This window comes from Rhineura floridana, chromosome 1 (genome assembly GCF_030035675.1).
Source record: "Rhineura floridana isolate rRhiFlo1 chromosome 1, rRhiFlo1.hap2, whole genome shotgun sequence".
Taxonomy (NCBI): Eukaryota; Metazoa; Chordata; class Lepidosauria; order Squamata; family Rhineuridae; genus Rhineura; species Rhineura floridana.
In genome coordinates, this window is record NC_084480.1 from 62,040,964 (window position 1) to 62,056,262 (window position 15,299).

General features: G+C 40.8%; 1 protein-coding gene across 1 annotated transcript in view; it reads left to right on the forward strand.

Annotated features, from left to right (window-relative positions):
- SLF1 (SMC5-SMC6 complex localization factor 1) overlaps positions 1 to 15,299 on the forward strand; it is a 62,732-nt gene that overhangs the window by 1,905 nt on the left and 45,528 nt on the right. Inside the window, exons 4-6 of the mRNA XM_061608824.1 lie at positions 10,850 to 11,093; positions 12,299 to 12,461; positions 14,230 to 14,364. Of these exons, the coding sequence (XP_061464808.1) occupies positions 10,850 to 11,093; positions 12,299 to 12,461; positions 14,230 to 14,364 (542 nt within the window). The remainder of the gene's footprint in view (positions 1 to 10,849; positions 11,094 to 12,298; positions 12,462 to 14,229; positions 14,365 to 15,299) is intronic.

A 15,299-nucleotide genomic window follows, 5' to 3' on the forward strand; every position in this document is an offset into this window, starting at 1 on the left:
CCAGCCGCCGCACTCCAGCTGACAGTGATCAGCTGCAGCGCAAGCTCCCCACGCTGCAGCTGATTGTGCACTGATAGCTGTCAGCTGAAGCTCGGTGGCTGGAGCTCCCCGTACTACAGCTGATCGCCCCACTGGTGCCACCATATTAGCGGAACGCCAAAAAGCAGGGCACCGACAAGCAGGGCCCGACTGTAATACATTCTTTATGTGGTAAGTTCCAGGAACAAGGCTCAGGCATATCCAAGGTTGACTCCTACAGCCTGCCATATGTAATATATACCAGGTCTCTGTACAGCCCCCCAGATCTGCTCCATGGCTCTAATCTGTGGGGGGCATTAGGCCTCCCCGTCCTGGGTGACCTGGAGTCTACCCGCCCTGCCTTGCAGCTAGTCCTGAGTAAGTTTGGGGGTGGAACTAGTGTTTAATTAGGATGAAAAACCCTAATTAAACATGGGGGGTAGGAAACACTGTGTTTCCTCCCCTTCACATCCTGAGAGGAAGGGTCAATTCTGCAGGGTGCTGCTTCTCAAGCAGCTTTTCTGCAGGAACAGCTTTTCTGCTGAACAGCTGTTCAGATCTTGCGCAGTGTTGCTTCACAAGCTTGAAGAAGTGTAGAGGATCACCAGCTCCCTTTGACCCTTTCCCATCTTGACTTCTTAGAACTAGCAATAAGGGATTGACTTGTTGGGTCCAGGAATGATTAATGCTTCACTGGAAGAGGGGAAGTACCATCTGCCTTGGAATAGGCAGTGGTATGTTCCCTCCTTAAGAGGACCTCCTTGGACCCAGAAATATTAAACAGCTATTGCCCAGTGGCAAATATCTCCTGTTGGGGTAAGGTGCTCAAGAAGGTGGTGGTGGTCCAGCTTCAAACATGCTTGGATGAAACCGATTACTTGGATCGATTCCAGTTTGGCATCAGGCCTGGCGATGGCACTGAAACTGCCCTGGTTGATGACATCTGCCAGGAGAGGGGGAGTGCAACCCTGCTTTCTCCTCGATCTCTTGGCAGCTTTTGATGCTGTTGACCACTATATGCTTCTGGAGCATCTCAGAGAGCTGGGGGTTGAGGCACTCTGCTTCATTGGTTCCATTCATACATCCAGAGCCACTTTCAAAAAGAAGTTATGGGAGGCTATTGTTCTGCACCATGGGAGCTGTCCTGCGGTATTCCACAGGGTTCCATCTTGTCCATGCTATTTAACATCTGTATGAAGCCACTGGGAGCTGTCATCAAGAGATTTGGAGTGAGGTGTCATCAATATGCAGATGACACCACCTCTATCTCTCTGTTCCATCTGAATCGGGAGAGGCAATTGAGGTGTTGGACTGGTGCTTGAAGGCAGTGATGGGCTGGATGTGGACCAATAAACTGAAGCTGAATCCTGAAAACACAGAGATGTTGTGTGTCCAGAATTCTCATGGTCAGGGAGGTGGAGAGACGGGCTGTTCTGGATGGGGTTGCACTCCCCTGGAAGGAGCAGGTCAGTAGCTTGGATCCATACTCCTGGATGCAACATTGTATTTTGTTTCCTGATAGACCCAGCTTTGAAGGTGCGGCAAGGGGCATGGTACATTAAATGGGGTTAGAAAACAGAGATAGGGGAAAGGAAGTATGGAGGGTGTAAGAAGGGAATGACAGCAGTTGTAAGAAATGAAGAGTTCTGTTTATCAACCACTTGCTTGATTTGACTCCCTGACTTCCATACCCTTGGCACGCACGCACGCACAAACACTGAAAGAGAGAAATGGTGGGAAGGACCACCAGAATGGACATCATTAGTAAGGAGGGAGAGACAGACTACCCGCCTTCTGCAGCTACTGTAGCTAGGGGTGGAGGGCTGGATAAAATATGTTGTTGCTGCTGCTGCTCGGGGGGGGGCTTTTCACATCCAGTAATCTTCTCAAAATGAAGTAGTTCTAGAAGAAAGAGAGACAAGAAGGAATGTGGATTGCTCTGCTAGCCCTGAGGAAGGAAGGGATACAGGGTGAAAAATAACATACAGTACAAAATCTTAGAACCTGCCCTTCCTCACAAACATGCTGCAGACCACCCACAAGAATGTCGCAGACCACTAGTGGTCCACACCACAGTTTGGGGACTTCTGCTTTAAACCATTGATTTAAATAGGGCTAGATCCACCAAAGCCTGGATCCCAAATTAAATCAACCAAATTCAGTCTTTGGCTGGATGGGTTCAGGAAGACCCCGGGTCAGGTCAGTCCACCCAGAGCGATCCAGGTCTGTCAAAGACAGAGCGGTCATACAGCAGGGGAGAAGGAGAGGCAGGCAGCCGTTGCAGAATTAAACTCACCACTCATCAACTGGTGAATGGAGGATTCAGTCCTGCTTTCTGTGGAGATTTGCTTTCCCAGCGTGTTCCCTGGCAAAGCAGCACCCAACAGGATTGAACATTGCATCTCCTACCCCCGTTCCTGACTGCATGTTTAATCAGGGTTTAAAACCCTGATTAAACATGCAGTTGAGGGGAAGGAAGACAAGCATCTCTTTCCCCGGTCCCCATGTTGTTAATTAGGGCTGGACCCCAAATCAAATTGGCCCTAGATTGTCCTGGGTCGGATCAGAAGTGCCAAGTCAGGCCACAGATCGGGGGGTAGTGGTGGGTCACAGCCCTAGTACTAATTATGGTAACCAAATTATAAAATAATACAATTTAAAGCAAACTTTATACCTTATATTACATGCTGTTTTACTATCCACCACTGCTTCTTGCTTTTTATCTGTGTGGGGCTTCCTTTAAAGACGGTTCAAGAACTTCAACTAGTATAAAATGTGGTTACTTGGTTATTGGTTGGAGCCTGGTGATCAGAACATATTACACCTATGTTGTATTAGTTGTACTAGTTGTCATTGTGTTTTTGGGTCCACTTTAAAGTTCTGGTGACAATCTTTGAAGTACTCAGTAGTTTGGTACCGGATTATGAAGGACCACCTGCATCTGTACAAACCTACCTCTACCTTAAGATATCTGCTGAAGCTTTGTCAATGTGCTGCCCGCAAAATAAGTGAAGCTGGTGGGCACACAGATCAGGGCATTTTTTTAGTTGTGGCCCCGCAATTGTGGACTTTGGTCCCATATTATATTAGGCAAACCCCATCCCTAGATATTTTTGAACAGGCCCAAAGATTCTCTCACATTTTTACTGTGGTCTTTAATGGCTAATTATGATCTCGCTGCAGAATTGGTATTGTGGCCAGATTTTAGTAGTTCTGTATTATGCTAGATTAGTGTTGGTCACAGTTTGCTTTTAATAATCTTTTAAAATAATATTGCATTAAAATGATTGGGATATTTTTAACTGGTTTTAAATAATATTTTATTGTTGACATTTTGATATATAGTCTGTACATGGCTTTTGGAAGAATATTTTCTTGGAAAGTGGTGTACGTATTCACTAAATAAATAAATAATAGAACCCTATAATCAGATTAAACATTTTAGAATTCTAAGCATTAACTACTAAAGATGCACTGGGGTATAAAAGCATTTATCAAAGCTATTACCAAAATTAAAACCTTCAAGGCCTTTTAATTTATCGTATGCGTTCTTGGCTTCAGCATATATAAGTGGAATTATTCTTTTCTTTGTATATTCTATGACATTAAAAACCCTGTGAATGGTTTGGGATAAGACTAGTCTCATCGATATAGTGATTGATCTTTTTTAAACAAGAAGCTAATGTTAAATTTTATGATAAATAACTAATACATAGTAATTTATTTATTTATTTATTTATTGCATTTGTATACCGCCCCATAGCCAAAGCTATCTGGGCGGTTTACAACAATTAAAAACAAATATACAAATTTAAAAACACATTTTTAAAAAGCAATTTTAAAACACATGCTAAAATGCCTGGGAGAAGAGGAAAGTCTTGACCTGGCACCAAAAAGATAACAATGTTGGTGCCAGGCGCACCTTGTCAGGGAGATAATTCCATAATTTGGGGGCCACCACTGAGAAGGCCCTCTCCCTTGTTGCCAGACTCTCAGCTTCCCTCTGAGTAGGCACCTGGAGGAGAGCCTTGGATGTTGAGTGTAGTGCACGGGTGGGTTCATGTTGGGAGAGGCGAATGTTCCATCAGGTATTGTGGTCCTAAGCCGTGTAAGGATTTATAGGTTAAAACCAGCACCTTGAATCGAGCTCAGAAAGATACAGGCAGCCAATGCAAGCAGGCCAGAATCAGTTTTATGTGTTCGGACCATCTGGTTCCTGTTACCAATCTGGCCGCCGCATTTTGCACAAGCTGCAGTTTCCGAACCGTCTTCAAAGGCAGCCCCATGTAGAGCACATTGCAGTAATCTAACTTGGAGGTTACCAGAGCATGGACAACTGAAGCCATGTTATCCTTGTCCAGATAGGGGCGTAGCTGGGCCACCAACCAAAGTTGATAGAAGGCACTCCATGCCACCGAGGCTACCTGAGCCTCAAGTGATAGTAAGTAGGCCAAGTATGTGCCATTTTCATCCCTTTTAAATATAAGCTTGAATCACTAAGGTTTTCTAAAAGCTGGAAATGCTGGGGATTGAATCTGAGACCGCACCCAACGGTGTCATGTAGATGTTGAACAGCATGGGGGACAGAACTGACCCCTGCGGAACCCCATACTGGAGAGTCCAGGGTGCCGAGCTATGTTCCCCAAGCACCACCTTCTGGAGCCGACCCGCTAAGTAGGAGCGGAACCAGCGCCATGCAATCACTCCCAACTCAGCCAGTCTTCTCAGAAGGATACCATGGTCGATAGTATAGAAAGCCACTGAGAGATCAAAGAGAATCAACGGAGTCACACTCCCCCTGTCTCTCTCCTGACAGAGGTCATCATACAGGGCAACCAAGGCTGTTTCTGTGTCAAAACCAGGCCTGACCGACTGAAATGGATCCAGATAATCGGTCTCATCCAAGAGTCTCATCTGGACCCGGCCTGCCACCACTCGTTCAAGGACCTTGCCCAGGAATGGAACATTTGCTACCGGCCTATAGTTATTAAGATTTTCTGGGTCCATGGAGGATCTCTTCAGGAGTGGTCTCACTACCGCCTCTTGTTACCAATAATAATGACTTGCAGTTTTATGTAAAAAGGTTTTTTTGCTCCTCAGGGAAATACAGGAGAGCAAGGGGTTAATGTAAAGACTGGGTGGACATCTCAGTAAGTGTTAGAGACACAGCTGCAGGAGATTATCTGTTAGCGCCTAGAGTAATAAATCAGGGCAAGAGATTGCAGGCTGTGTGGGGGTAAGGAGAAAGGTATTTGATGCGGAGCGGTGTGCTGGTAAAGAAGCAAGTGAGTGAACTGAACTCTGACTATAGGACCTATTTGTGCTGCAAGCAAATAAAGTCCATCTTACTTGAAGCTCTACGTTGTATGCCTAGCTATTATTCTGTTCTACCTGGTGCTGGGGCGATAGGCTGTGCACAACACGCTAACATTAAGGGTTATGGGCCCAGACTGCACAGTCTAAACCACAGTACCGACAAGCCAGAACACGCTTGGAAAGAAGCGTAAATCCAGCAGGACAACTGCGGTAAAGACAAAGCTCCTGGAGAGACAAGGATGGCATTATCGTATACGTCTGGATTGTCTTTGGAGAGACTTGGCGACACTAATTACACAAGTTGGCGGGTGAAGATGCAAATGCTTCTAATCCGTGAGGACCTGTGGAATGTCGTTGAGGCGGATGCACCTACGAACCCCACGGAAGAGTGGCAACGCCAGGACCAAAGAGCAAAAGCCACTATCGTCGAGTACAAGACTCGCAGCTACTACATGTAAGAGACATGGAAACTGCACGGGAAGTCTGGGACGCACTCCGGAAAGTACATATTAAAACCTCAGCGGGGAGTAAAGTTCTACTTGCGAGGAAGCTATTCCAAACGCACTTAACAGAAGGCATAAGTATGAATGAACACATACAAACAATTCGAGGCTTATTTGCACAACTTCAAGACAGAGACGTTGAATACTCTGACCAACAGCAGGTATATGTGCTACTTTCATCCCTTGATAAAACATATGATGCAGCCATTTGTGCGTTGGAAGCAATGCCCGAATCTGAACTGACCATGAGTTATGTATCTGAGAAACTTTTGCGTGAGTCGGAACGACGAAAGGAAAGCGCGCAACAATCGACAGCAAGTTCAACAAAGAGGAGAGACGACGCCAATGAACCAAAGATAAAGAAATGCTTCAAATGCGGTTCAGACAAACATTTACGTAAAGACTGTAACTCACAAAGAAAAGCCGAACGAGGAAAGGAAACAATGTCTGTTCGAGTCGTGACGGCAGCAGCAGAGGAAGATGGCAAGAACAAAAGACCGGAATGGACTATTGACTCTGTGCACAACACGCTAACACCTCTTTCAGGTAGCCAGGGACCACCCTCTCTCGCAGAGAGGCATTAATCGCTTCCCTGGTCCAGCTGGCTGTTCCATCCATCCCTGCTAGCTTTTATTAGCCAAGAAGGGCAAGGATCCAGTACAGAAGTGGTTGCACAAACCTGTCCAAGTACCTTGTCAACGTCCTCAAGCTGTACCAACCGAAACTCATCTAAGAAATTGGGACAAAGCTGTGCTCTGGATACCCTGCTTGATTCACCTGCTATAACATATATAATTAGTATATATAATATATATGTGTATATAGATAGATAATACATGATATAATTATAATAATTTTAATATTTCTATATGTTTCTATGTGCGTTCTATTTTTAAAACTGTAATCTGCCTCGGGACCCACATTCCTTTTAAGAGGAGGACAACAAAAATAAAATTATTAATATTAGCAATAACTTTATCTATTTAAAAATGTTTTTCTTTCTTATGCATCAACATTATATTCCCAATAATAATTATTCATTAGCTTTCATAGTTATGGCAATTATCCTTGATATCATACCTCAATTGTTGCAAATGACAAAGGTTTAGCTATCAAATTTGCAAACATCTTATAGTAAACTTTGCACTAAATCCATCTGGTCCTAGTGCTTTATTATTTTTTCAGTTCTTAATAGTTTTAACCCTACCCAAACTATTTGATTTTTAAAAGCTCATTGTAATGCTTGAGTAAGTTGAGGTAAGTTCTGTAAGTTACATTCACGCATGGGAAGATTTCTATGTCCTTAGGTTATTTATATTTTTGTTTTATTTATAAGATTTCCTATTGGCTACTTACCATAAAGTCCCAGGGTGTGTTACAGCAATAAACAATACAATTAAAAACTATTTGAAAAACTGTATGTTGAGTTTCTTACAGTACTGTACAAATTTCTATAAAATCTCACTTTGTAGAACTACTATTAAATTATTATCTGAACTTTTAACTCATGTTATCAAGCTCTGCTGAATTATCTGATATTTTAACTCTTGTTACCAAAATACTCACATGCCTTTTTTAACCTTATGTGCAAATAACTTTTACATGTCTTATTTCCAAACTCAAAATATGTTTGTCTTGTATATGCCATCTCTGTATAATTACCTAATCTAAATTCGTTGTCATTTTTATTAGCTGTACTAATGTTATTGTTGACCTATTTTCTTTGTAATTTTTCTTATCCTTCTTTTTCATATTTATCTGATTTTATCTTTTTTAAATAATCTAATACCTTTTTTAAAAAATACAACCTCCATGCAAGTTTCCCAGGAGACTAATTTAAATTATTTCTGCTGCAATATTAATTTTTGAAAATCTTTTTAACTTTGGATGTTCTTCAGTATATAATCATGCAGTTTCCATGCTGTGTGTACGTGTGCATGCTTTTTTCCTTTTTTAATTCAGTGGAGTTATGGTCAGCATGATGTTTTAAGTTCTGATTTCTTAACTGATTTTACTAATAATAGAATCAGCAAAAATAAATAAATTCTGTAATAGGAGTATGAAAAAAACATAATAATGCTTTTCCCATGGTGTTTCCACCCCACCCCGCCACCCCCCATATATCCATTAAGCTTTTCTTAATGTAGCTGTATTGGAGTTATAGGAATTTCAAACTTGCCAGTTATCCATCATGAAGTTCATACCACCTCATAAACAAAAAATTTTCTCTTACAAATTTTCCTGTTTTTGATTTATGAAGTTTTGGGGATGTTAATTAAGTGTGGAAATACTATGAACTATTACTAGGCCAGGCTTCCCCAGATTGATGCACTCAGATGTTCCGGACCATAACTCTCATTGTCCCTGACCATTGGGCATTCTGGGAGTTGTAGTACAAACATTTAGAGAGCACCAGGTTGGGAAGGCTATTCTAGATCTTAACTGGATTTTAATTAAAACATAACGAAGGTGATGAAAATTGAAGGTATCAATTACTTTAAAACTATGAGTTTTTACAAAAATAGCCGCAATTCTTGAAGACCTATGTAAATATACTCCCATCTGAGTGCGTATAGGATTGCAGCTTCCATTTGTAAATCTTGTTGAATACCAGTCTCTAAAACACCTTTCTTGGCTTGTCTGTTTTTCTCCTGTTTTCTCTATTATTACTTTCTTCTAGTATTTTCAAACACCTCACCACAGCATTTTCAAACTCCGCGCTTCCTTTTGGGAGGAAGGCAGGATATGAATTTTAATAATTATAATAATAAAAATATACTTGTCATGAAATCTGGTCTCCAAGAGCCACAGTTTGCATGCTTCAGACCAATTCCCACCCTTTGCACAATTGATCTGGAACCCAATCACCAAATTCCCCTTGCCAAGGTTGTGCAAACCAACACCAACCCGGCAAGATAGAAGTTAGACTGCCACCACCCCTTCACTGGTTCAGCTCTGAGCTAGGGGAACTCAGAGCCCAGAAATAGGTAAACCAAGGTTCAAATAGACAAGAACCAAACAAACACTCCTTGTCCAGAAACCTCTGGTTACACCAAAATACACTCCTGCTTAACTTCTTGGTAGTTTGTGGTCAGTGGTCAAGGTGCTGGATTCAGAACCAACTTCTCCCCTCCATGAATACACCGGGTTAATTAGAAGTAGCTTTATTAAAAATATAAGTGCACATTAATATATAGCAGCAATACAATTCCTCAAAACCACACACACAACCAGGGGTTCAGGTATAACACAAGAGAGTTCAACACACAACAGAAAATAACAAACTATCTAGCCTGTCTACTTACTTAAGAGGTAGTTGATGGCAAGTCTCATCTCAGAGAGAATAACATCAGGTAAGAAGCAGTGGAACCCCACATAGGTAACCACCCATCAAGATGGAATCCCAGGGGAACAAAGGCTATGGATCTCAGACCCTATACTAAAGGAAAAAGACACCCAACGGTCCAGGATGAATTAACCAATCGGGGGCTTTCTGATGTAATCAATTTCCCAAAGCTTCTTCACTTTTTCTAGGGGTAAGGATCTGTTACTTTGTTCTTTGCAAAGTGCCATGCATGTTGATACTATGAAGTTCTGCTGTTTATCATTTTTCTTGTGTCAGTATCAAGGGCACAGAAAATGCTTCTGTTCTAAAAATGCTGCTTGCAAGTTTGTTGTAGCTGTACATTAGTGGAAGCTACCCTAGGGAAGGAGTGGTTGAATTTTGTTGGTACAGTATCCAAAAGTTGCATGCCTTTGTGTTGGGGAACCATTTCAATATAAAATAGGAATGAAGGGTAATGGTTCCTAAACAAAGAATCTGAGGGTACCTTTTCCCCCTTATTTTCCATCAGATGACTGCTGGCATTCAAAGCTAGCACCTATAGAAGTACCATCTGGTAAAATGCTGCCTTGCAATGGCACAATCTGGTCTGCTTTGCTGTGAAATTAGGATCACAATTTTAGTAGCTTCACTATGAAATGCACTGTAGTTCGTTTTTGTATAAAGGGTGTAGTACTGCTTTTACTGATATGAACCCTGAAATAATTGGTAAATATGGTTTGGGTGAAGGGGAAAAGGGGGCAATATTACCAAAATTACAGCTAAGCTAGTATGTTGAGTACAGGATATGATTCAAATAGAAGAGAAATTAATATGGCAGTTGGTGGTACAAACTGCTGGTATGAAATAATTTTCTGTAAAACAATATTGGCTAAGGGGCCTCCACAATTAGGGTAGTCAAGGCTATACTTACGTTTTACATCATATGTTAGCTGATAAATCTGTGATATTTATAGTTCACATTTTAAAGTTGCAAAGGAGTCCTTTAAATTGCAGAAGTATGAGTGTGTATCTACTATATATTTTTTCAGAGCAGATGCTGACAGAACATAGAGTAATATATCTGGAATATGCTAATGTAGAGTAAAAGGTATAAATGTTTTGGAAAGAATCAATGAATAAGAATGGAAAGACATTTATTCTCCTGCTTTTGCGGTCTTGTCCTGCAAAATCTGTTGAGGTTGTGTTAAAGCATTCATCCCAAGCGGGGAAGGGGATGACAATTGATGTGAATTCTTCTCAGTGTTCAGAATGCTTTACTAAAGAAATGTGTTCTAGTACTTTAAAAAAGTGATTAAGGCGACAATACAATACATACTTATCTGAGAGTCAGTAGGTCTTAATTCTGAGTAGATGCATAGGATTGTGCTGTAAAACTAGTGCATAAGCATCAAATACTAATGTTAATTAGTGCAAAGTTGTATCAAATCTATTTTTTTTTAAGCTGAAGGTTTCTTACAAGAAAATAAGATCATGGTTTTTAATGACAATCTGCAAAAGCATGCTAACATTCTAGAAAAGGTTAACCACAGTAGTAAGAAAAAACATTAAGAGCCTTTTTTTTCCTGCCTTCAGAGGATGTTGCTAATTTTGATATTTGATATTCATTTGATTGCCATTTGTCTGCAGAAAAAAATCTTTTGTGGATGACAGTTCATTTGCTTTCCAGGAAAGTGGATACTAACCAAGGACTACATAATTAATAGCGCCGAAAGTGGCAGATGGCTCGATGAAACAACTTACGAATGGGGATATAAAATTGAAAAAGGCTCCCATTATTCACCTCAAATGCAATCTGCACCTAAAAGATGGCGCAAAGAGCTGATACGCTCTGGTGCTGCAGGGGCCTTCCACAGATGGAAAGTTGTCCTCCTTGTTATGAAAGGTGATAAACGAAATGATTCTTTGAGAAGGTAGGATAAGACCCCTTATAACTGAAGAAGAAATGATTAATTCACTTTCATTTAGGTGAGAATAGTTTTTGTGGTTTTCTTCTCTCATTTACTCTGGTCCACAGCAATTCTGCAGGGCTGCTTCAGCCATGATATTTTCTTTGCATAGAGATAATGTTGGTGTAGGGGAAACTATATTTGCTATTAATTATGAAGTTCATTTTGAGTGTGGTTTTTTCCTGCAAGTTAGAAGGCTTATACCTGGCCCCACAACAAATTAAATGACGCATACCACAATTGTGCAGGTTTTTTACACCGAGATTATTTTTACACAGAGATCCTTGAAATACAAAGATTACAGTATTCCAAGGATCTTGAATACATATGTAGTAACTAGAACAAAATATAATACTGAATTCCAGAGCAGAACCAGTGTGGTCCATAGGAAGGCATTGGGCTAGAAAGACCTGGGTTTAAATCTCCGTATTAAAAGCTAAATTGGTGACTGGACATATCATCACCTCAGAATAGCTTTAGGATTGCCAAGTGAGATAATCATTGGTACACTGCCCTGAATTCAAACAACTGTTGGTGGGAGGGTGCCTATATGCACATAAACATATACGCATATGTTCTTGGGATTCATGCTATATTGTGGGTTTTTCCCCTCCATAAAATCAAGAATGAGCCCCTTCAGTGTACATACTTCAGAATTCAGTTGTAATGTACTACTGTGTATAGTAGGGCCCCACTCATATGGCTGCTTACATTCCAGACCCCCGCCTAAAAGTGAAACCCACCTAAAAGCAGAACTCCTTCAATAAAATGGCGCCCGATGCCCGAAAAACACCATAAATGCAGAACAAGTGCTGTATGAGTGGAGCCTTACTCTAATTTTAGCCGCCGTATTAGTTGAACACCAAAAATACTGTACACTGTTAAACTATAATTCTGATAGTAAAATCACAAAATGCGGGACACTTTTTTTAATGGAATCGAGCATTTTGACTATTAAATCTGGTCAGTTTTATACTAACACGTTGACAAAGCAAATATGAGTTTTTTGTTCTAAACTTTTTTTAAAAAATCTGCATTTTTAGTTACATGTCTCTTCACCTCTGTCATGGAAAGAACAGATTTATATTTCCTTTTTTGCATGTTATGTAAGCCTTAAAATAAGTTAGATTTTACATTTGCATCAAGTTTACATTATTCCATTCTTTCAGGGTACTAGAAGCAGGAAAAGCCACAATATATACAGCATTAAGTACACCAAAGGATATTACTCATGTGTTAACTAATAATCCAGCATTAAATCAAGAAAAAGAGAAGAATCTGTTTGGTGCTCCATACTATCCAGTTCACTATATAGGGATTTATCTCTTAGAGGCAAGTACACTTAAAATAATGAGAAACTTAAGTGAAATTCTTTCTGTAAACATAGCTGCTGATTTGTGACAAACTTAAAGTCCAACTTAAATCATAGAATTGTAGAGTTGGAAGGGACCTATAAGGCCATCAAATCCAACCCCTTGCTCAATGCAGGAATCCAAATTAAAGCAAACCTGACAGGTGCCTGTCCAGCTGCCTCTTGAATGTCTCCAGTATTGGAGAGCCCACCTCCTCCCCAGATAATTGGTTCCATTGTCCTACTAATAGTGACAAAGTTTTTCCTGATATTCAGTCAAAATCTGGCTTCCTGCAACTTAAGACCATTGTCCCGTGTCCTACACTCTGGGATGATCAAGAAAAGATCCTGTGTGACACCCTTTCCAGTTCTTGAAGAGTGCTATCACATCTCCCCTCAGTCTTCTCTTCTCAAGGCTAAACATGCCCAGTTCTTTCAGTCTCTCCTCATAGAGATCAAATGATCATATTATTAATTTATCTCTGATTTCTCCCCGTAAACCATTTAAATCCTCATTAATACTTATGGTCTTGGAGTGAGAATTATTTGGGTGCTATTGGGTCCATCGTCTTCCTTACATGTCATACAAGGTAGTCTAGTATGGCAGCATCTAAATGTTGGATCATGCTGTGCTATTGTGTGTTTGAGATAGCAAATCATGGTAAGAGTTAAGAAACAGGAGGGGGGAGTTGGAGTCCTAGTGACAAATTCTTCCATGACTTCAGACCATATATGTAGATCAGTACACAAAGCAAGTTTCTGTGCATGTATTACCTGGCTGGATGCCCACATTTGACAGTCAGAGTTGTGAGCATGGTTTTTCAACACTGGATTGGGAATTGCCCTTGATAGTCTAACGTGATTGGTGCATCTAATCTATATTTGGAATGCCATCAACACAGAGTCTTGAATAGAATGCACTGTCCTATCCGACTCACGATGCAGAGGGGAATGCAAATCTTCATTTGCTATCTGGGGCCACTTCTTGTGGTTGTTACCACCATATTATTGAAAGTCTTGCATGTGCCTGCTGGAAGATTGGGGCTCAGGTGTTCAATGCTTGAACAAGTTCTCTTTTTAAATATATTTTCACTGATTCATAGTTGCTTCAGTAATAGAGCTGTACTTTCTAAGCCAGGCTTGAATAAACTATGGCTCTCCATATGTTGCTGGACCACAACTCCCATCACCCCCAGCCAACATGGCTAGAGATGTGAAGGCCTGCATTTTTAATTTTTTTTTCTGGAGGCCGGGAATGGGGGGAAAGTTGTTGGGGTATTTTTTTTGTTTTTTCTCGGGTGTCGCATCTGTAAACATGGCTAATGATGATGTCAGTTGTAGTCTGGCAACATTGGGAGGGCCACAGGTTAGCCACTACTAGGAAGAGTCCAAACTGCTTTTTCCTAGTGTACTTGAGTTGGATTCAGACTAGTTGCAGGTAGAACTCTGCTTAAGGAAGGGGAGAAGGGAAATTTTCACTGAAACCCAATATGCCCAGGAAAAGCTGCTCCAGAAGGTCAGGAGATCCTCTGGCCCAGTATGGGAGGTAGCACTGGGGGTTGAAGGCATATTCTTCCATTGGGGGGCAGGGACCTCTGCTGGATCTTAGTCCCTAATGCAAATGGAAGAAGCCTTTTTATTCAGAGGACAAGACCTAATCCAACCCATGGTGTTTCTGCTGTAATTGTCTGAAGCTGTATCGGTTCACTATGTTTGAATAGACAACAATATACCTTTTGTATTACCCAGAATGAAATTAAAAGTGATACTGAAAAAGACCAAGAGAACAATCTTAAACCTGAACAAGAATCAAGAGAGATGATGACTGATGTGCATCTGAGTGAAATGAAAAATGCCCTTATAAAGCATATATATTCTGAGCAGGTAAAAACTAGTCTATGTATATTTATATATTTATTACCCAGGATATGGTCTGAAGGCACATAAGGCCAGCTCTCTGCTGAAGCTAAGCAGGGTCAGGTCTGGTCAGTGACTGGATGGGAGACTGCATGGGAACCATATGTAAGCCGCCATGAGTTTCTATCATGAAAAGAAAGGCGGGGTATAAATGTAATAGATAAATAAAAAATAAAAAGTATGAGACAACTGGAAACAATTATCTTTATGGTAAGAAATATGAAAGATAAGTCTTAATTGGGGCTGAGCCAAAACTAGTCACACATATGGAATTTTACTTTTGTTAAAAAAATAGTGTGTAGCTGGTGGGTCCAGTTGTTATTTAAAGTCTCACAGAGCAAAGCAGTTCAATGATGAAATGTCTATCACAAATGTAAACAGTGAAAAAAAGTGAATGTATGAGCACAAGATCTTGTGAAGCCCAAATCATGAGAAGAACTCTCACAAAAGGATTGATGTCATGGGGTAAATAAATGAAAAGGGGTGAAACCACCACCATCCCAAGCCTTTCCAGAGTTTGGAACTGCCCTGAATAGCATGGACTATGTTGCTAGGGGCTGCAGTAGTAATAGGAACTTGTTCAAAATTAAATCAAGGAAATGTGCTGTTTCATTTTGAATTAAAAATGTATGAATCCAGTTGGGTATCAGTCTAATTATCTGAGCTTGGCTGTGTGCTGTCATTTCCCTTACCTTGAAGCCTGTGTTTTTTAGAGCTTTGCCCATAACTTGTTATTGTGCTTAGAAATGACTTTGATTGGACTTCCGGGAAGGGTGACTTAGCCTGTGCCTGCTTTTGGGACGGGCTCCCGCCGCAAAAGAAGCTTATTCAGATATAAATCAGTCAAAACATTTTTTTTTGACTGATGAAACTTCTCCCGGGCAGGGAGAAACGAAGAGATT